This window comes from Artemia franciscana, chromosome 11 (genome assembly GCF_032884065.1).
Source record: "Artemia franciscana chromosome 11, ASM3288406v1, whole genome shotgun sequence".
Classification (NCBI taxonomy): Eukaryota; Metazoa; Arthropoda; class Branchiopoda; order Anostraca; family Artemiidae; genus Artemia; species Artemia franciscana.
The window spans coordinates 2,020,567-2,043,937 of NC_088873.1; the positions used below are offsets into that span (position 1 = coordinate 2,020,567).

The 23,371-nt window shown below is 35.5% G+C and overlaps 2 protein-coding genes across 2 annotated transcripts in view; one reads left to right on the forward strand and one right to left on the reverse strand.

Moving 5' to 3' along the window:
- The window catches only part of LOC136032674 (FAS-associated factor 1-like), a 127,620-nt gene that overhangs the window by 31,089 nt on the left and 73,160 nt on the right, over window positions 1-23,371 (reverse strand). Inside the window, exon 13 of the mRNA XM_065712967.1 lies at window positions 17,408-17,617. Within this exon, the coding sequence (XP_065569039.1) occupies window positions 17,408-17,617 (210 nt within the window). The remainder of the gene's footprint in view (window positions 1-17,407; window positions 17,618-23,371) is intronic.
- LOC136032673 (uncharacterized) lies at window positions 10,988-15,411 on the forward strand. The gene is made up of 2 exons (XM_065712966.1): window positions 10,988-12,182; window positions 14,053-15,411. The coding sequence occupies exons 1-2, from the start codon at window positions 11,933-11,935 to the stop codon at window positions 15,048-15,050; spliced, it is 1,248 nt and encodes a 415-aa protein (XP_065569038.1). The 5' UTR covers window positions 10,988-11,932; the 3' UTR covers window positions 15,051-15,411.

The following is a 23,371-nucleotide window of genomic DNA, read 5'->3' on the forward strand; positions in this document are numbered from 1 at the left end:
TTAGTCAAAGATATTCGACAGGCCGCCGTGCAAAAAGCGGTAGTAAAGTAGCACTGCTACTTGGCAGTTTTCAATTTTGTTCGAAAATACCATTTTTACAAAATACTTTTTGCTCAAAGAAAAGCTGTCAAAACACATTTTGTGCAGCTAAAGTGTCAGCAGCTCTTGAAATTTTGTCGAGTTATGCTGCTGGAAGCTTTGCAACTTTTTCCATACCTGTTAACAGGCAGTACAAGTGATTTTAGGCACTGAAACATGTTTTTTCCCAAAAATGGAACTGTCCCCAGCCCCCAATACATATGTTCCAGTCAATATGACCAGTGGAGAGACATCCAGGAGAGGGATCGTTTTAAGCTAAGTAACGACGAAGACCATACTGCCTTTCCATCCAAAAAATAACAAGTCAAAACAGGGAATTTAACTGAACATGTGGAACTGTGTAAATCTTAAGAATATTTCGGCTCTAAATCAAAGAGCCTTAGAAAGTTACGTATATAAAAAATTAAAGTTAAAATAAAATGGAATCCTTGAAGCTAAAATTGAAAAATAAAAGTCACAGAATTATTACTTCAACGACGTTCAACCGGGATTAAAGGTGAAACCCTACGAAACGAGGCAATTCATTCAGGTAAAGTTATGTTTTTAACGCTCATCTTGCCTTTTTAGCAGCTAACATAAAGGGGTCTGTTTGTAACTGGTTCGTCGGTATTTCGTTCATCGTTCAACTGGTTGATCTGCTCACCGGTTACTGGATTTTAAAAGTTTGCTAAGTCGTTTTGATTAAATGCATGCTACCTAGCTAATTTATCAACTATGGGCTGCCTCCCCGTAGTAGCATAATATTTGCAGGCATGGATATATAATGAGTCGGAGGTAATAGGCTTCGGAATGTCTGTGCAGGATTTCTACTCTTGTTGATAGAAGAGCATCGCCAAGTGTTGAAAACCATGTTGTGACCAAGATGGGCCCAGGATTGCACAAAGCCCCCAGCCAAACTGGAGGTCCCAGGGACATCTAAATTTCTGGTTCTTGGCCGGCTTCAGCGCTTTGATGCAGACTTGAGAAGATATGTTGGTCCCTGTCCTGCACTGGTATCTGGGATAATTACTTTTCCTGAGGCCAAAATAATCCCAACGATTTAAAGAATGGAGCTTTGAGTGTTACAACGTTAAAAAATGACTATCGTATCGACATTTTGACTGACGAATTCAGATGATTTGAACTAGATTTATTAGAAGTTTCAGAAACTCATATCCCAGGGGTAGGAAGAATGAAATTAGGGGATATAGAAGGCAGGAAGGATGGGAGTATATAGGCAGGGAGTAGGGCTCATGATGAATAAGGAAGTTGCTAAGTCTTGTTTAGGCTGTTTAATGATAGAATACTAATCGCTCATTTTATGACTAAAAAGATCAGGGTATCAGTTATAGTAGTATATGCCCCTGTTGAACCAACTGACGGAGATACTAGTGACTCAGATGAATTTTACTAACAGTTACGGGAGCAAATAGACAGGGTACCAGGTAGAAATATGGTTTTTTCACAAGGAGATTTTAACGCCCAGGTTGGTAGAATTAGGGATGGATGGTATCCTAGCCGAGGTAAATTTAGTGTAGGAAAAGAAAACAGTAATGGCAACAGACTTAATGCAATTTTGTAGGTATAACAACCTAGTTATAACCAAAACGTGTTTGGTCATAAAATGGCCCATAAGTTGACATGATATTCACGTGATGGTAAGACAGCAAATCTTATTGATTATGTTATTGTAAACCGTAGACTAGCAGGATCAATTCAAGATATTAGGGTATATAAGAGTGCTGTTATTAATGTTAAAAGTAAAGATCACCATTTAGTAGTGTCTAAGATGAATTTAAAGCTGAAATTTCGGATGGGTAACTTCCTCCCTGGAAGTTATGATGTTGGTAGACTCCAGGATGAAAATTTGAGAGAAACTTTCCAGGAATAGTTGAATACTAAACTTGAGAGTTTAAAATTTGACGATGTGGAAGATGGAGAGAACAATTTGTGAAGTTGTTGATGGTGTCTTAGGGAAGAAAGTTAAGACTGCAGCTAGGAATATTAGTGAAAAAGCTTTATGTTTAATAGAGATTAGAAGGGTTTTGTACAAGAATTATCAGAGTGACAGATCATATGAAAAAAAGGAATGTAAAGAACGTGGAGAAAGCAGGATCTGGAAGATGCAGCTAGACGGCATAATAGGTAAATATTATACTGGTATGTTAATAAATTGAGAGGGAAATCAATCCGGACTAGTCCCAGTTAAAGATAGGAATGGGGCCACAAGTAGTGGTAAGGACAGAGTTAAAGAAAGATGGGTGGAACATTTTGAGAATGTGCTAAACCGAGAAGCAGTTGCAGAAAAAGATACAGACGAAGATGAAAAAGTTTATGATACCTTGAATGTGAAGGAAGATTTGTTTTGTGAGGATGAAGTAGCGACAGTACTAAATGGATAAAAAAATAATAAGGCTCCAGGTGCTGACAATGTGATAAATGAGTTTCTTAAAGATGGTGGCTCTGAGATTAGACATTAAATAAAAAAAAAACAAGTTTTTTTTAACTGCAAGTAAGGAGCGACAATAAAGCTTAAAACGGACAGAAATTATTCCATATATGAAAGGTGTTGTCCACTCCCTAACGCCACACTCTTAACGCTAAAGTTTGACTCTTTGTCACAACTCTACTTTTTGAAACAATAAAGAAACTTTAGCGTAAAGAGCGAGGCGTTGAGAAGGGGAAAACCCCTTTCATATACGGAATAATTTCTGTTCGTTTTAAGTTTCCATGTCACTCCTTACTTGCAGCCAAAAAAAAACTTGTTTTTGTTATTTAAAAATAATTCTGGGTACCCGGCTGACTGACCGTATTTCAAACAGTAAGTTGTACGAAAAATGTAGTACAATCCCGCTTTCTAGGCCTATAATGAGAGAAAGGTTTAGATGGCTAGACCACGTTCTGCGGATGAAGGATGCCAGATTACCGAAGGTTGTCCTTTTTGGCCAACCGTCTGGGGCTAAACGGAAAGCAGGTCGTTCTCGTCTGGGGTGGGAGGGTGCCATAAATAAAGATTTAAAGGAAGTAGGCACTTCCTGGGGGGCGTGTAAAGAAGGAGGCCTCGAACAGATTGGGTTGGAGGAGGAGCGTGCGTAACTGTGTTGGCCTCAGGCGACTTAGTAAAACGGTGAGTTATTAGTAGTAGTAGCAGTAGAAGTAGCATGTTAATTCAATTTAATTAAATTCATGTTGGGGGAGTGAATACACCCCCAAATCCCTACTTAAATTTTTTTTATTATTTGGTCAAGTTTAATTTAAATTGCCTCAAGCAAAAACTTGTTTAATACCCAAATTATTGCCAATGAGAAAGGTGTTTTCAAAAAGTATTTGATGGCTGTGGTTTTAAAAAATATGGCTGCTTCGATTCTGCCAAAAAGCAGCCATATTTTGGAAACCCCTGTTTTGAATTTGACAGTTTTAATTTGAAAGATTCCATTTTATCGCAGGTTTTGTTTTATTCATATACGTAGCTTGCTAAGGACGGCTCTTAGATATAGCCGAAATATTCTTAAAGTTTAAACAATTCCACTATCTTGGGTGAATTCCCAGTTTGTTTAATTGTTGTTTTAACGTTATAAGTAACAAAAAAATAAATAAATAGATGAACCTTTTGGTTCTAGGCAAGACGATATATATTCCAAATGTGAAGAAAAATATCGCGCAAAAGAGGTGACGCAAATACATCAAAATTTTTTACTTTATTTATTTATTTTTCTATTTCATTTTTATTTCTTTATTTTTTATCTTTTTTTAAATTTATTTACTTTAATTTCATCTTTTTTTGTTATTTATTTATTTTTTACCTAAAACGGGTGAGGAAAATCAGTCAATCACCGAGAGGCAATCCCGAAGTGAATTTCAGGTACTGCAGCTTAGTCTACATACCATATTACGTACGGAGACACAGAGAGCAGAAAAGATATATTTTCGAAACTTATTATTTATAGATATTGCATTGATATCTTCAGTATATCTATATCTTCAGCATTGCACTATGTATCTTCAGAACCGTATTTAACTTTAACAGTGATTTATCTTCAAAGGATTAAATACGAGTTTTTCTTATTTTTCAGACATTTTAATATTCACAACTTTAATAAGATCTTCAATACATCTAAATCTTCAATACTGAAAAATATTTCTTCAATATTTAAGGTAACTATAAAGTTACTTTAAAAGTGATTTATCTTCAAAGGACTAAACATGAATTTTTTTTTCCGTTTTTCAGACCTTCAGATCTTCACAACTTTTTAAAAATCTTCAACATACCTGCATCTCCAATACTGCAAAATATTTCTTCAATATTTAAGGTAGCTATAAAGTTAACTTAAAAGTGATTTCACTTTAAAGGATTAAACATAAGCTTTTGTTTTTCCGTTTTTCAGATCTATATCATCAATAATGCCCAATATATCATCAATATTTAAGGTAGCTATAAAAGTTATCTATAAAGTGATATATCTTCAAAGGATAAAACCTGAGTTTTTTTTTTTTTTTTTTTTTTTTTTCGATCTTCAGACCTTTAGATCTTCACATCTTTTTTTAAGATCCTTTCAACATATATACATTTTCAATACAGCACAATATATCTTCAACGTTCAATGCTTAGTATTTATAGATACTACATCGATATCTTCAATACTTCACGGTATATCCAACATTTGCCACTTAGTGTTTATAGGTACAGCACCGAAATCTTCAGTACTGCACAATACATCTTCAACATATAAAACTTAGTGTTTATAGATATTGCATCGACATCTTCAATACTGCACGGTATATCCAACATTTGCCACTTAGTGTTTATAGGTACAGCACCGAAATCTTCAGTACTGCACAATACATCTTCAACATATAAAAGTTAGTGCTTATAGATATTGCATCAAAATCTTCAATACTGCACGGTATATCCAACATTTACCACTTAGTGTTTATAGGTACAGCACCGAAATCTTCAGTACTGCAAAATATATCTTCAACATATAAAACTTAGTGTTTATAGATAGTGCATCGATACCTTCAATACTGCACGGTATATCCAACATTTATCACTTAGTATTTATAGGTAAAGCACCGAAATCTTCAATACTGCACAACACATCTTCAACATATAAAACTTATTGTTTATAGATATTGCATTAACATCTTCAATGCTGCACGGTATATCCAACATTTGCCACTTAGTGTTTATAGGTACAGCACCGAAATCTTCAATACTGCACAATACATCTTCAATACTGCACGGTACATCCAACATTTGCCACTTAGTGTTTATAGGTACAGCACCGAAATCTTCAGTACTGCACAATATATCTTCAACATATAAAACTTAGTGTTTATAGATATTGCATCAACATCTTCAATACTGCACGGTATATCCAACATATGCCACTTAGTGTTTATAGGTACAGCAAAGAAATCTTCAGTACTGCACAATACATCTTCAACATATAAAACTTAGTGTTTATAGATATTGCATCAACATTTTCAATACTGCACGGTATATCCAACATTTGCCACTTAGTGTTTATAGGTACAGCACCGAAATCTTCAGTACTGCACAATACATCTTCAACATATAAAACTTAGTGTTTATAGATATTGCATCAGCATCTTCAATACTGCACGGTATATCCAACATTTGCCACTTAATGTTTATAGGTACAGCACCGAAATCTTCAGTACTGCACAATACATCTTCAACATATAAAACTTAGTGTTTATAGATATTGCATCAACATCTTGAATACTGCACGGTATATCCAACATTTGCCACTTAGTGTTTATAGGTACAGCACCGAAATCTTCAGTACTGCACAATACATCTTCGACATATAAAACTTAGTGTTTATAGATATTGCATCAACATCTTCAATACTGCACGGTATATCCTACATTTGCCACTTAGTGTTTATAGGTAGAGCACCGAAATCTTCAGTACTGCACAATACATCTTCAACATATAAAAATTAGTGTTTATAGATATTGCATCAACATCTTCAATACTGCACGGTATATCCAACATTTGCCACTTAGTGTTTATAGGTACAGCACCGAAATCTTCAGTACTGCACAATACATCTTCAACATATAAAACTTAGTGTTTATAGATATTGCATCAACATCTTCAATACTGCACGGTATATCCAACATTTGCCACTTAGTGTTTATAGGTACGGCACCGAAATCTTCAGTACTGCACAATACATCTTCAACATATAAAACTTAGTGTTTATAGATATTGCATCAACGTCTTCAATACTGCACGGTATATCCAACATTTACCACTTAGTGTTTATAGGTACAGCACCGAAATCTTCAGTACTGCACAATACATCTTCAACATATAAAACTTAGTGTTTATAGATATTGCATCAACATCTTCAATACTGCACGGTATATCCAACATTTGCCACTTAGTGTTTATAGGTACAGCACCGAAATCTTCAATACTGCACAATACATCTTCAACATTTAATACTTAGTATTTATAGATACTGCATCGATATCTTCAATACTGCATGGTATATCCAACATTTGCCACTTAGTGTTTATAGGTACAGCAACGAAATCTTCAGTACTGCACAATACATCTTCAGCATATAAAACTTAGTGTTTATAGATATTGCATCAACATCTTCAATACTGTACGGTATATCCAACATTTGCCACTTAGTGTTTATAGGTACAGCACCGAAATCTTCAGTACTGCACAATACATCTTCAACATATAAAACTTAGTGTTTATAGATATTGCATCAACATCTTCAATACTGCACGGTATATCCAACATTTGCCACTTAGTGTTTATAGGTACAGCACCGAAATCTTCAATACTGCACAATACATCTTCAACATTTAATACTTAGTATTTATAGATACTGCATCAACATCTTCAATACTGCACAACAAAATCTTTAGTACATAAGGTAACTAAGTTACCTTTAAAAGTGATTTATCTTTAAAGGATTAAACATGAGTTTTCTTTTCTCCGTTCTAATCTCACAAAAACAGGAAGTATTACGAAAACTAATTCAACAACGCATTAAAAATGAGGTATTAAAGTTGCTCTTGGAATTCAAATGAGCACCGGTCTTGAGACAGAAAAGAGATTAGAAATTTTCTCTTTTGTAAAAAGCAATCATTCGGAAATGGGATCCCTAAGGAAATTTTAGTATCGAAATGATAAAATATATTCAACGTTTAAAAATCATTCATTTTAATTCAGTAGATAGTTTGGGGGAATAACATGGTTCTGTCATTGCATTTTTTTTTTTTTTTTCTCTCTTGTGAACTATCCGACCGAGCAAGAAAAGTAAACTCTATTAAACATCAACAAATCATCAAAGAAATATTACTCAAGGACAAGGTCCACGACGAGCCCCCCCCCCCACCTCCCCTGGAAGACTTCGAATTTGGATTTATGACTCTGATGGAACAATATGTTTAATTTTAAATTATTTTGATACGGAATCATAAAAATTCAAAAATAATCATAATACACATCTTAGAAAATCGATTTTCTTCATCTCTTGTAAACCCCTTAGCTTTTGAAACATTTACTTTGTTTTTAAAAAGACATATTGATTTCTTCTCTTTTTTTAGTTCAAATTATGACACTCCAAACTAAAAAAAGAAAAAACAGAGGAAAGAACAAAATTTCAATGAGCTTTACACCACATTTGGTCACAGCGGGGATTAACAAAAAATTAGTTTTTGAGATAACTGGTTTTTCAAAGTCTTTTCAGAAATCAAATAACAAAAAAATTGGAAAAATTGACTTTTTTCTTGCACAATAGATGAAAAAAGGGGTAGAGCAACTTTAATAGGTTTGTGAATCTGTTTGCCCTATTTTCTTTTTAACATAATACTTTTTAATTTTGTGATGCTTAATCGTTTTCCTGGGTCCCCCTCCCCACCTGAGAAAAAGTTCATCGAGGAATCCATGTAATATCCTCCAGAGTCTATTCCCTATCCTTCCTTGAAATAGAAAAGCAGAAACTGATTTCCTTCATGGAATGACACATTTTGCTGGGACTTTTCTTTTTCTAGTTTTTGCCAGTCCTCTCAAAAACAGATTAGAAAAAAAAATACAAATAAATTTCGCGTAGATCATATGAAAAACATGGTAAAATTTTCAGCATCATCATAATAAATCAAAGAAATGTGTGTTTCTATAATTTTGTGAAAAACAAGCAAAAAAAAGATATTTTTTGTAAATAAAATGTCCTTTCATTTACTACAATGGGACGTGACGTCTCTAACTAGGTTGCTAGCTACCGCTGCAACCCTGATAAGACATTTTAAATGTTGTTTCTTTACTAATACATGTGATTAACATAACAACTGGCGACTTTTTTTCCTCTCTCTTATTCGTTATTTTCTATTTTTGCATCTTATTTAAATGTCCTGATTATTAATGCAAAAATTTGACATTGTTATTCTAATGTTCTTCTTCTATGAACCACAAACAACCGTGATATTTAATAGTGATTAAAATGTTAGTACTACGTTGTAATATATATTTTCATTCAAAATCAGTTTCTATAGCCTGAAAAATAAAAAAAAAATATTTGTGCAATTTCAATTTCTCTGGAACGGAGTCACGTAATCTTGGCACGTTAACGCACTCGAGCGCTCTAGCACGTAAAGTGATGAATAGACATAGCGTCTTTGCAAGTTAAAAATGATGCAGCTTCAAAATACGTGTATTTTTGTCAGTTTTAGAAGCTTCAAAATACGTGTATTTTTGTCAGTTTTAGAAGCTTCAAAATACGTGTATTTTTATCAGTTTTAGAAGCTTCAAAATACGTGTATTATTGTCAGTTTTAGATGAAGGAATTATCGGAGATTAACGCTTACTTTAAGAGCTTTTTACATGGTACGACACTATATTTGAGTTTTGTGTGTGGCAAGAATCGACACGGCAACTTTTTTCTTCCAGAATGTTTTGTCTTCGTTTAATCTCGCTAAAGTTTCAAGTCAATTGGAGAAACAATAAAAACAATTTATTTATTACCCACCAAAATATTGTACAATAATTAATAAAATGTGTAGTAAAAAGATGTCCACACAAAAAATCCAAAGACAAAATATTAACTATGGAAAAATTGGCAAAAAGGTTTGCTTCTCACTCAATTGAATTTTTCTACAATTAGTCACGACTTGATGCCCACTACTATTCCATTTTATTTCAAATTCATGTCATGTCATGGGCATCAAGTCATGGCTGATTGTAGAAAAAGCCAAGACAGATAGTCCAATTGAGTGAGAAGCAAGTCTGGCATTAATCCCCCCCCCCTTATTAGGATTGTACAAAAGGAGGTTAGTTCATTCGTTGATAGATATGTCTATTTATTATCTGTCCATGCGTCATTGCTAGGGAGATAAGGAGAAAGTTGATCAAGAACAGTAGGCTACTTGGGAGCTTTCTGTGCAGCTATTCTAACTTTAATGTCATTTCAAGATTTTATATTTATTAATTAAAATCCGGTTACGTGTCCGAGGAGGAATGGAAAGAAGAAACTTACAACCTCTGAAACAACGACTCCTGATTCTTTTTAAATAACTTTTTTCTAGGATAAGGAAAATATTCAGTCTCGTTCAAAAATCGATAAAACTCAGTTAAAAACTTTTTTCTGGCGTGGGGGAATATATATAAGAAGGGGAGAAATTAATCCCAGGTTTTTCTTCTCACTCATTTGGACTATCTGTCTTGGCTTTTTCTACAATTAGCCATGACTGGATTGCCCACAACTAGTCCATTTTAATTCAAAGGTGTCAACCTAGTAGACACACCGAGGAATTTGAAACCGATTGGAAAACAAAACAATTCGGGCCTACTTTCGGTTTCGCGAATAAATACAACAGTTTATTCCATAGCTTTTGTACTTCATGTCCCTCTAGATATCTTCGTATGTCGATGTATAAAAGAAGATCTCGTCGAACTTAGAACTAAGGGGCGTATCTAATATTTTATAATTTTACACGAGCCAGCAACTAAAAAATGCAACTTTCGCGTGAACGAACATGCCTTATTTTAATGCAACAAAAATTTCAGAAATAAGTGTCAGTAGCTGCATAATCTGGCTTTAATCTGGCATTAATCTGGCATAATCTGCATAATCTGGCATTAATCTGGCATAATCTGCATAATCTGGCTTTAATCTGGCATTAATCTGGTCTTAATCTGGTTTTAATCTGGCATCAATCTGGCATTAATCTGGAATTAATCTGCATAATCTGGCTTTAATCTGGCATTAATCTGGTTTTAATCTGGCATCAATCTGGTTTTAATCTGGCATCAATCTGGTTTTAATCTGGCATAATCTGCATAATCTGGGGTAAGTGGTGCATAGAATTATACCAAGAATACTTCAAGCCACACTTGAATACTGCTTCTAAGAGGTGAAGTACAACCAATGCCAAAGTTAAATCCAGTCTATGCTAGAATGTTCAGATGTAGAAAAAGCTTCGTACCAGCCTTTAAAGGAAAAAAAAGATACTCTCTTTGATATATTTTCATTCTGTGTATCATGTCCTTTTTGCTTATCAGTTTTATGACATTTTCAGTGCTTTTTACTATATTCATTCTTTGTAAATCGTTTAGAATCGGGGGGTTTTTATGACACATGTTTAATGTTCCAAAAGATTGTTGATATTAGCACTGCCCCTTTTTTAGGCAGTTGATTTTTTTTCTGGCTATTGAGCAAAACTGAGCATGCCTCACTACCGTCAAAGATGTTTGTGTGAGCCATTAGCAATGAAATTTTTACTAAAATCTGGATTTCCCTAACGCTAATTTCAGCCAATCAGAATTTTTATAGGATTTTCTGATTTACTGAAAAGTTCTATGAAAAATTCTGATTGACTGAAATTAACACTAGCTAAATCTTCAATCACTAAAATCTTATTCTACTCCAATAGGAGCGCCTTAGCTTCGCCTCGAGTTAAACTGAGATAGACGGGTGCAATCGCCTCAATTGACCAAACCAAACCAGTTGACGTTCGCATTCGCTTTGATTCAGACCAAATTAAATAATGAGTGACAGTGAAATAGTGATTGGACTATTGGACAGTTTAGTTGATGAAGATTATGAACGTGGAAGGCGAAATAAAGCTCATTCGCGTCGCAGAATACTCTCAAGTGAGAGTGATAGTGATCATAGAACAAATAGTGGCTCTCGGAGCCCAGAGTTTCAAACTCATGCTCGATATGGCTCTCGGAGCCCTCAAATTAGTTCTAGGAATGACAAATCTAGCTCTCGGAGCCCACAAATAGGTTCTAGAACCATAAGAACTGGCTCTGTGAGCCCCGTAAAAATCCATGACAAAAAGCGGAAGGCTTCTCCGGAAAAGCGAAAAGGTAAAAGATTAAAAGAAAACACGTCAAATGACTCTCTATTCAAAAAGATTTCTGATGAACATTTTGGTAACAAAGAGGGTCCCAAGATCCATAAAAACTTGCCAAAGTTGCAAATAGAGCTTTCTCCGAGCCTTTGGAAATAGGGAAGCTAAAAGATTTATTTGAGCGCCACCCTAGGCCTGCGAATACAGATAAAATTGTTGTTCCCAAGGTGAATAGTGAGATTTGGGCCACTCTCTCAGCACGTGCTAAGCAGAGGGATGCTAAGGCACTTCAAGTGCAGCGGACAATTGTTCACTCAACCTTTTGTGTTTTAGAGGCAGTAAATGATGTTCTTGAGCTCGAAAATGAGCATATCAAAGAAAAGGTTGTTAAAAACCTAACAGATGCAGTTCACATGCTTGGCCTCACCAATTATGATTTAAGTCTAAAAAGACGCCATGCGATGAAATTCGAGTTGAGCCCAGATCCCATGGTGGCATCCGCTTTATGCGCTCCCGAAGTCAAAGTCACGGAGTTTTTTTTTGGCAAAGATGTTGCAAAAACAACGTCCAAAGCCAAATCCGTGGCGGATTTGAAAAAATCATTTGGAAGACCAAAAAACGTGCAAGGGGGGGCCTACCGTTATCGCCGATGGCAGAACGAGACTCCCCGTCCATTCTATCGAAAAAAGCAGAACCAGGACCGTCAGGAGAGGCCGAAATTCCAGAACTTTCAGAAAAGGGATCGCAAATAGGTGGTATGTACCATTTAACATACCCTGACCTTGAGTTTTATGATTTTGTTGTAAATTTCAATAGGCAGTCCAAACATTTGGTTGATAATTTTAAAGCAGGGAGAATTAGTAAGTTTATCTCAAAATGGCAATCAATAACAAGTGATTTGAATATTTTGAATATTGTGGCTTCAGGCTATAAGATTGAATTCGAGAAAAGACCATTAAAAGCTTTGGTAACAAAAAACAGAAGTTTTACGCCTGAAGAAATGCAGGCTATACGAAAAGAAGTTTATATTTTATTGCATAAAGGAGTTATTATTAAAGTACCCGAGTTCAGAATAAAAGGAATACTTTGTGTTTCTCCCGTTTTTACGGTCCCAAAGAAAGATGCGTCTTCTCGGTTTATTTTGAATCTTAAAAAACTAAACGAAAGTATTAAATATTACCATTTTAAAATGGAAAGTGTTCAGTCTGCGGTTCTTTTAATGACAAAAAATTGTTATATGGCCTCTGTTGACCTTGTTGACTTTTATTATTCATGCCCTGTTGATTTTGAGTATCAATTATGGCTTTGTTTTGAAGTAGATTGTTATTATGCTTTCACATGTATGCCAAACGGCTTATCATCTGCCCCAAGGGTTCTCACGAAACTTATGAAACCCGTTTTCTCCCTTCTTCGACGAAAAGGTTATATGCCAATTGTTTATCTAGACGATACCCTTCTTCTGGGAAGGTCAGTTTTAGAATGTCAAAACAATGTCTATGAAACAGTGAAATTACTGTCAGAGGTGGGGTTTGTAATTCACCCGGGGAAGTCAGTTCTCATTCCAAGTCAAAGAATAGAATTTCTGGGTTTTTTATTAGATTCGCGATTAATGTGTATTTCCCTGCCGGAAAGAAAAATTGAAAAGGTTCTAGATTCAGTTTCAAAAGTTCTCCGTCAAAAATCGACTACGATTCAAAATTTGGCCGAAACTCTAGGTGTTCTTGTTTCAACTTTCCCAGCAGTGGAATTAGGGCCTTTATATTACCGGAAAGCGGAATCATTGAAAATTCAAGCACTAAAGCACGCGAAGGGTGATTTTGCGGCTAGGCTAACTTTAACATCCGATGTAATTTCCGAATTGCATTGGTGGTTGAACATTGCCAACCATGCGTCTAAAGCAATTGAACCTAGGTCAATTGACAAATATTTGTGGATGAATATTCCATGAAAACAGCCACAGGCGAATGGTCCTCAGAAGAGAAGGGATTTGACATCAATGTTTTAGAAACGAAGGCCGTTTATCTGGGATTAAAGTGTTTTGCTCAGGATATTAAGGGCATTCATGTCAGGCTGCGTTCAGATGATATAACCACATTAGCTTATATAAATAAAATGGGAGGAACAAAATCTCAATTGTGTAACTATTTCGCAAATAGGATCTGGCAGTTAGTATTGCAGGATAAAGGGTGGATATCTGCAGAGCATGTGCCAGGAGTTGTTAATATCGCGGATAAAGCATCTCGAAAATTTGATAATGAAAAAGAATGGAAATTGAATTCTAGAATATTCGTTATTTTGAATTCGTTGGTATGTCAGTCGATAGATATTGATCTGTTTGCAACCAGATTAAATTTTCAGATTAAACCATTTGTTTCTTGGAAACCAGATCCAGAATGTTTTTTCGTAGATGCATTTGCAATGAGTTGGGAGCCTCATTTCTTTTATGCCTTTCCCCCATTTAGCTTAATTCTAAGGACCCTTCAGAAGGTAGAGACAGATCAGGCAACTGGTATTTTGATTTTCCCAAAATGGACCACACAAGTTTGGTATCCCTTACTATTAAAGCTCTTAATAGGAAGTCCTATACTTTTACCAAATGATACTTTTACTTTGTCTCTTCCACAGAAACCGACCTTACACCATCCATTGTCCAAAACGTTACGCCTAGCGGCTTGTGTCGTCTCCGGCAAGGGCTTCACCACCAAGGATATTCTCCTTCCACAGTCGATATTATCATGGATGGATGGCGGGATTCAACTAAGCGTCAGTACAGGGTTTACATTGAAAAATGGATCGACTTTTGTGGAAGAAACACAATCCAGGCCTTGGAGGCAACTGTACCGGAGACTTTGACCTTTCTTACGGAACTGTTTTACTCAGGTGTTGGATACAGTGCTATTAATACTGCGAAGAGTGCTTTATCCACAATTTTACCAAGCCTTCAGTTAGGCAGTAATCACATCACTAAGAAATTCATGAGAGGTGTCTTTAATAGAAGGCCTAGCCTACCCAAGATTTCTAGTATTTGGGATGTAAAATGTGTATTCGATCTATTTAGATTGCCAGTTTGGGATATCGAAAACCTTAAATTAAAGACACTAACACAAAAATTAGCGGTTTTATTGATTCTATCGGCTTGTGAAAGAGTTCAGTTGTTGGCCAATTTGTCACTTAATAATATGATAAATAATGACGATGGAAGTTTTGATTTTCAAATTAATGTGCTATTAAAAACAACGAAACCGGGAAACCACAAATCAGTAGTTAAATTTCGACCTTTTCAAGAGTCGTCCCTTTGTCCGGTGACGCACTTAGCTAGGTATATTAGAATGACGTCATACCTGAATAGAGACGACGCACTTTTTCTTACATATCGTAAGCCTTATACCGCTGCGTCCAAGTCATCTATTTCTAGATGGATAAAAGAAGTATTATTTCTTGCAGGTATAGATACCAGTGTTTACGGTGCTCATAGCACACGGTCTGCCTCAACGTCCCACCTTAAAGCAAGAGGAGTTGATGTTGACCAAATCATAAGATATGTAGGCTGGACAAATGCTAAAACGTTTGCAAGGTTTTATAATAAACCAATTGAAAGTGAAAAACAGTTATCTGATTTTTGAAATCACTCATCGCATTCTGTTATATTTGAATTATTTTACTATAAATGAAATTTTGTACAGCGGCCTCTTTTTATTGAATAGGGCTATTATTGGTCATTAGTGTTGGTTTAGCTCATGCTGAACTTTAAAATCTCAGTTTAACTCGAGGCGAAGCTAAGGCGCTCCTATTGGAGTAGAATTTATAAATTAAACGAAAACTTACCAAGTTTGAAGTTTGATTGTAATTCTACTCCAAAGAAGGAGCGCCAGCGTAGCTGAGAGTTCAACTGCCCTCCCAATTTCCCTTCCCGTTGAACTCTCAGCGTTTCATCATGAGCTTAACCACCGCATACTACAACGACTTTAAAACACTGGTTTGGTTTGGTCAATCGAGGCGATTGCACGCGTGTATCTCAGTTGAACTCTTAGCTACGCTGGCGCTCCTTCTTTGAAGTAGAATTACAATCAAACATCAAACTTGGTAAATTTTCGTTTAATTTATCAATTATGACTGGACCTTCAGGTTATATCAGCAATAGGCCAACCTCAATTCTCTTTTTTAAAGTAAATGCGCCATAGCAAGTGGGCAAAGAATACAATTCTGATAGAAAAGTTCCAGGAGCATAAAAACTGAAAAACGTGCAAAAAGAAAAAAAAGGCAATTAAATTGATTATTCATCAAGTTTTAATAGCTTTCATGGCGTTTCTTGAAAATGGGAAATAAGCCCAAACAATACAAATTGTAGGCTTCAACTTTACACACCAAACCGTATTCAACCTGATCTAAGAGTCTTCAAGCCGGCTTAGTCTCATGATAAGGAAAGCCAAATAATGATTAAGTTACATTTTTTGGCCTTCATATTTTTTTTTTCGAATTAGCGACAAGAAAATTTCTTTATGGGAAGTACTCTAGCAGTGGGAGGAGGGCAAGTACTTACGAAAGCTTTTTTCAAACCAAAATATAGATGGAGCCTTGTATATACTTTTTCTATTGTCTTTTTATTTTTCAGGGAGGGGAGAGTTTTTCAGGGAGTCCACAAGATAAGCATTCCTAGTACCAACAGTAGTACAAGATGTGCTCTGAAGAGCAACAACAGGGTTATATATGGTGGCCTATCTAGGCCACAAACAACCAGCAAAATTCACAGTAGATTCCAGCAACATTAAAATTTGATAGCCAGTAAGAAACTATTATCGATTGGTTTAAATTGATTTTAATACATACTATAGAAAATAAACTTTAGTGGGACTTTCAACACACGTGGGTAGATGCACGTGCTCAGGAAGTTATTAGTGAGTCAAAGACTATTTGGGCATCTCATTCCGATGCCACCAACACCCTCTGCTAGAATTATATACGACTTTGGCCCCACATCGCATGGTTGGTTACGGCCGAGGGGTACACATTGGACAAAATGGAAGGACAATTTTCAGGACTATCTCGACATGGCCAACATTGTTGTTGAGGCCCTACTCATAGCAGCAGATAGGAGCAAGGGAGCACCTGCTCCACCTGGAGGAGCAAAGTTGCTATGGTCTCTACGCCACACCATGAGGCAGGAGCCTTAAGTCAGGCCAAGACTGATAATCATAATCCCCCTACACAATAAGGAAGAAGGGAGAATATAGAAAAACTTTGAGCATTTCGAGGATAGAAGGTTAAGAGGGCTACTCATTTCACGGATCGTTTCCATGATAATTGCTAGGTAAGAGACACATTCCTCCGATATCAACGCTCATAAAATTTACATAATTACATTTCGATTTTCAAATTCTGTATTCCCTTTTTCCCCTTCAGCAATTATTCAAACATTTCCAAATTTGGCCCTGTTTGACACAAAGTGAAAGAAAAAACTCGAAAAAGAAAGAAAAAAAAAGCAGGGAATGACAAAGGGAGAGACAGGAAACCAAAAATGGATTGGGAAACAGAGCAACTTGAGGGAAAAGGAAAATTATGGAAAGAAAAACAGACGGAAAGGTTGAATTATAGATGGACAACGTGGGAAAGAAAAAAAACAAAAGGTTAAAAAACAGGCGTGTATATAGCAAATTAAATCACTTGAGAGGAATGTCTAAATTCAAAAAAAAAAAAACACAAGAATTATTTGAAAAATACTAGAATAATATAAATAACAAAGGAAGAGTCGTAATAACTTTAACATTTCAGGAGGGGGGGGGGTTACTTACAAGGAGCCTTTCCTTCCAATCACGTACCTGGTAAAGAGCATTAGAGGCTTCTGTTTTACAGACTAATTCAAACTCAACTGTGAGAAGGTCAAACTATTAAAAAACAAATAAAACAACAGGATTATTAACTAAAGTAAAATTATTAAGGAGTCTTTAAACTAAGAAAAAAAGACAATTAACTGAACACTTACATCTCTCCTGGGGAAGGTTTGCAGGACCTTGTATTCAGAGGTCGAAAACCCTTGGACAAATAAGAAGTCAAACATTGTCTTCAATGGACCAATTGACGAAAATCGTCTCGTCACCTGTTTCCCATCTGGTAGACGGAAACGTATGGCGGTCACATCAGCGCCAGGTGGCGGCTCCGAAGGAAGTGTTGCACTAACTTCTTCTTGCCGTCGCTGTGGGGAAGAAACCGCGTAATTTAAGCAGAACTTTACATTAAACACGAACATGAATATGGCGAGAAATATTAGCTACGTTATTTCCCTGAAAACGTGACCACAATATTTAAAAAAAGGCCTTTTACAGTGCTCAGAGCCCTACACTTACCTCTTCACGGTGACGCTGAGGAAGGAAATTGCCAAAACGAAAAAGAACAAGTGATGTTCCAAGTCACAGAGTATTTTTGTGGAACAAAACATTGAAATTATCTTTCAGGGAGATGTTCATTAAAAGGAAAAGCATACGACAATGCACTTAAAAGTCTCTACCGACAGAGCTGATCTCCGTTTCATGGCCCTTCAGCCAGGAAGTGCAATTGGTGGTTCGGGGCCTGCCATCCTATACTTTCACACACCCTCCCAGATTTCTCCATGGGCCCATTTAGAGCTGGGTCAACTCTGGCTTAGCGTACAGAGCCAAGCCACTGAGTCCCATTCTTAACCAAATAACGAAAAAAAACAGGACTCAGCCCCTAGTCCTCACGGAAAAAGGAAACACAGATGTTCATTGGTCATAATTAAACATTTAAATCTTTAAAAGAATTCAAGACCCTCTTGATGAGGTGTCGCGTTTATCTAGGAAATTCCAAGTGGAAGAAATAACGCTCATTCGGATTCTAAGCAAAATATAAAACGGATTCTGTCCGAAAATTAATTTTGAAACACATTCAAGACAAAATATGCACGAAAACGAAACCAAAAAAATGGCATATGAAACCGAAACTGCATATGAGGGTCAATTCTACAATTTTTCATTTAATTATACAATATGATGTCGACGATATTAAAAAAAATTAATAAATAAAAAACAAAATGTAATTTTTGACTGGCGGAATCGAAACTTCAAAAAGGAACAACTTTTCGCTACTTAAAGATTTCTATATAAACCAAGGACTCCCATGAATGGGCGCTTGGACCCCTTAAGAGTCATTTCTCATCTCATCCCCCCACTCCAAGGGCATTGGAAAATATCAAACAGTTTCCTCGAAAAATATAAAAAACGAAACTTAACAGCCACCCGCTCAAAAAAAAAAAAACAACAAAAAGGAAGCAACAGACATCTTGTCACAAAAAAAAACGAAACTCAACGAACAGCCACCCTCTCATAAAAAAAAAAAACGAAACAACAGCCAGCCTCTAACAAAAAAAAGCAAAAAAAAAAAAAAAACTTAACAACCACCCTCTCACAAAAAAAAACAACAAACAACAGCCAGCCTCTCAACAAAAAACTTAACAACCACCCTCTCACAAAAAAAAACAACAAACAACAGCCAGCCTCTCAAAAGAAAGAAACTTAACAACCACCCTCTCATAAAAAAAACAACAAAACAACAAACAACAGCCAGCCTCTGAAAAAAAACTAAACAGCCACACTCTCACAAAAAAAAACAACAAAAAACAAAAAAAAAACAACGAAACAAAAGCCAGGCTCTCACAAAAAAAAGCAAAAAAACGAAACAGCCACCCTTTAACAACAAAACAACAATGAAACAACAAACAGCCTCTCAAAAAAAAGCAAAAAAAAACTTAACAGCCACCCTCTCACAAAAAAAAACACCAGCAAATCAACAGCCAGCCTCTCAAAATAAAAAGCAAATAAAAACGAAAAAAACGGCCAGCCTCTCAAAAAAAAGCATTCAAAAAGAAACTACACAGCCACCCTCTCACAAAAAAACAACAACAATGAAACAACAGCCAGCCTCTGAAAAAAAAAATAAACAGCCACACTCTCACAAAAAAAAAAAACAAAAAAAAAACAAAAAAAAAACAACGAAACAAAAGCCAGGCTCTCACAAAAAAAAGCAAAAAAACGAAACAACCACCCTTTAACAACAAAACAACAATGAAACAACAAACAGCCTCTCAAAAAAAGCAAAAAAAACTTAACAGCCACCCTCTCACAAAAAACAGTGGTAACAGTGCGTGGTAACGAACTGTAGTAAGGAGCGACCCGGCCCAATAGTAACCGAAACTCTAAAAAATGGAATTTTGATACCAATAGTTACATCAAAAGAATCGCATTTTAATGCTGATTTTAAATATATAAGTTTCAAGATCAGTTATACCCATCAAAAGTTACGAGCCTGAGAAAATTTGCCTCATTTTAGAAAATAGGGGGAAACACCCCCTAAAAGTCATAGAATGACTTTTAGATTCAGCGTATCAGAGAACCTTATTGTAGAAGTTTCAAGCTCCTATCAACAAAATATGGAATTTCGCATTTTTTGCCAGAAGACAGATCACGGATGCGTGTTTATTTGTTTGTTTGTTTTTCCCAGGAGTGATCGAATCGACTGAGTGGTCCTAGAATGTCGCGAGAAGGCTCATTCTAACGGAAATTAACAGTACTAGTTCCCCTTTTAAGTGACCAAAAAAATTGGAGGTCACCACGCTCATTTTTTCCCAAAAGTCACCGGATCAAAATTCTAAGATAGCCATTTTATTCACCATAGTCGAAAAACCTAATAACTATGTCTTTAGGGACGACTTACTACCCCGCAGTCCCAGTGGGAGGGGCTGCAAATTAAAACTTTGAACTGTGTTTACATATAGTAATGTTTACTGGAAAGTGTACAGACGTTTTCAGGGGGATTTTTTGGTTTAGGGGGAGATTTGAGGGGGGTTACGTGGGAGGAAATTTCCATGGAGAGACTTCTCAGTGGGGAAGAGAATTTCAATGAAGGGGGCGCAGGATTTTCTAGCATTGTTTGAAAAAACAATGAAAAAATAAATGTGAAAAGTTTTTTCTACTGAAAGTAAGGAGCAGCATTAAAACTTAAAACGAACAAAAATTTTTACGTATATGAGAGGTTTACCTCCTCGTTATACCTCACTCTTTACGCTAAAGTAATTTTAGTAATTTCAACTATTTGTTCTACGGCCTTTGTGATTCACTGGTCATTCTTAAGGAATTGGGACAAAATCTAAGCTTTAGTGTAAAGAGCGAGGTATCGACGAGGGTTGAACCCCCTCATATACGCAATAAAAACATATGTATATTTTTTACCAATGAAAATGTTAGTAAGAAATTAGAAGTTCTTCCTGTTTTAAAAATAGAGTTAAGAGAAAGAGTCAAACTTTAGCGTAAAGAGCGGGGTGTTGAGGAGGAAAAGCCCTTTTCATATACGGAGTAATTTCTGTTCGTTTTAAGTTTTAATGTTGCTCCTTACTTTCATTTTAAAAAAAACTTGTTTTTTTTATTTAATTTTCCTACAAGACTGCAAAAAAACAACTTAGTGAACAACAAAGCAGGGTCAACTGGCTTTGAGGCAGCCGAGCCTCTTCATATAATGGTCCTGCAAAGCATATATCGACGACCTTGACCTTTGATAAGAAAAGTAATTCAAATATTCATATGAGAGTTTCCCTCTACAGAAAGCCTATGGCTTAAATTTAAATTATTTGGGTTGTCCCAATCCACCCTGAACAGCCATCTGATACACTTTTTTGCTTACTGAGGATCATCAAATTAACTGTTATTTTAAACCAAACAACAATAAAATTTATAATCTGAGCAAGTAATCCTTCAGGTTTTAAATGGTACCCCAATCGTATACTGTGTCAATTGCAGTTTGTTTTCATTTCTATTGATTTTTTTTCGTATTTAGTTGAGAATTAAAGTCGAAGTTCGCTTCTTATTATTTAACAGTGGTTTTAGGTCTAGAGACTTTAGGGTAAGACAAAACACGCTCCACTAGGAAAAGGGGATATTTAGCATGCAAAAAGTAGTGACTTGACCTAGGAAAAACACCACTGTTGACCGTTTTAACAAGCATAAAAAGTTAAGTCAACGAGATCATATTCCGTACTACTTAAACATTGCAGCAAAACCATAATTAAATTGTTTATATTAATATTAACCATATTAATATAATTTATATTTATATTAGTATTTATATTATTTTAATTACGAATATTATATTCATATGTTTGTCACCTGTATTACAGACCCCATTCTTATTTCAAATACCACTTTTTGTGACAAATTCTACAGGCTGAGAGACTATTTTACCGACTTTTCATCAATCTGTCAGTAGCATGCGAGAGAGAGAGAGAGAGAGAGAGAGAGAGAGAGAGAGAGAGAGAGAGAGAGAGAGAGAGAGAGAGAGAGAGAGAGAGAGAGAGAGAGAGAGAGAGGAGAGAGAGAAGTAAATCATTTGTGAATATTCATTAAATTCAATGAAAGGTAATTTCATTCAGAAATTCAAACAGAAATTCCATTCAAAACAGAAATTTCAAATTTCAATTCAGAAATTTCAATTCAAAACAATTTCAAACAGAAATTCAAGTTTTTCCCCAAAAGCTTTGATATGAATTCATGGGCCACAGCATTCCCACCACAAAAAGAATAAAAAAAGACAAAGAAAAAGGAAACAATTAAAGAAAAACAGGAAATGTAAATGAAAACAGGGAAAAGGGAAAACATTGTCTAATTTATGAATACTCTCTACGTTCATTGATGCTGAAATACAGCAATCATAACTCAAGACAAGCACGATTGGAAGTAAGAAGCATTGCCAACTAATAATTCATTATAGGTCATTCCTTTCAACTGACCAACATAAATAAACACGCTTTCCTATTAAAAAGAATTGGTAGCCAAAGGGAACTATTTGAATAGAAATCGTTTTACAATCAATCAAACTGATCTGTTAAGTGGGAGAGAGAAAAGCAAACAGAGCAATAAAAAATAGAATAGAAATTGTTTAGAAAGCAATATTTTGGAAAAGAAAACTAACAATATTACTCTGTTAGAAATATGCAAAATCAATGTAGCGTGTCCACTTCAAAAACAAAAACTAGGAACATAAAGGAACCTAATAAGGACTTTTGAAGAACCATAGAACTCTAATAGAACGGTACTCGATGGATTCCATTCTGTCATTGGGATATCGTTTTTTTTGGCGGGGGGGGGGGGTGGATTATTGAATCTCCAGTGAGACTTATAAAATAGTATATCTAAAAACAGTTGTCTCTTTCTTTGGGGGAAAGTCCTTTACGAAAAATTTTGTAGTTGCAGGAGGGCAAAACGTCAAATTGGACAGTACAGAAGAACATGTTGGCAGCCGCCCCCCAAACATTTAATTCTCACTTTTTTTTTTCTTTTTCTTGTCGAACTACTGTTAAGTTGTTGCAAATAAAAGGAATGAAGATATAAAAAACAGGTATAATATTTCAAGAAAGACAATGGAAAATAGCAGGAAAAATATTTTTTAATAGAAGTTATTAACAACTAACTATGTCACCGCTGTTTGTTTTATTACAATATGATATATCAGAGAGGCAACCAAATCTAACCTACTTTTGTTTCATTTGTAGCTATTTGCATGGTAACCGTTGTCACATCAGACATTATGAAGAGGTGAGGTTTTATCATCGTTTGTGTTTTCATTTTTTCTTTGTGTCTTTTTTTTTTTAATTGTTTTTTTTTTCCGTTGATAAAGGTTTCCGGGCGTAAATATTCGGACGGTCGAAATATTCAAAGTTTTATTATTATTAGCAAAAAAAAAAAAAGTCTTCTTTGTTGTTTTCCTCTGTCATATTTGAGACGTTATACCCGTATTTCTATATTTTCATTTTGCTTTATTTGTAACTACTACTACTACTGCTATAGATTCGCCAAAGTGCTATACCAACTGAGGTCTTACTTATTTAATTCAGGCGGGAACCAGACGAAGGACTTTCCTACCCGGCACCAATGGATTTTGGAAT

Bases quoted from the DNA above. Each gene is read 5' to 3' on its own strand.
- LOC136032673 (XM_065712966.1), top strand. From the start codon at position 11,933: ATGCGCTCCCGAAGTCAAAGTCACGGAGTTTTTTTTTGGCAAAGATGT. The intron at 12,183-14,052 runs GTATGTACCATT...TCTCTTCCACAG, and splicing joins AAAGGGATCGCAAATAGGTG to AAACCGACCTTACACCATCC.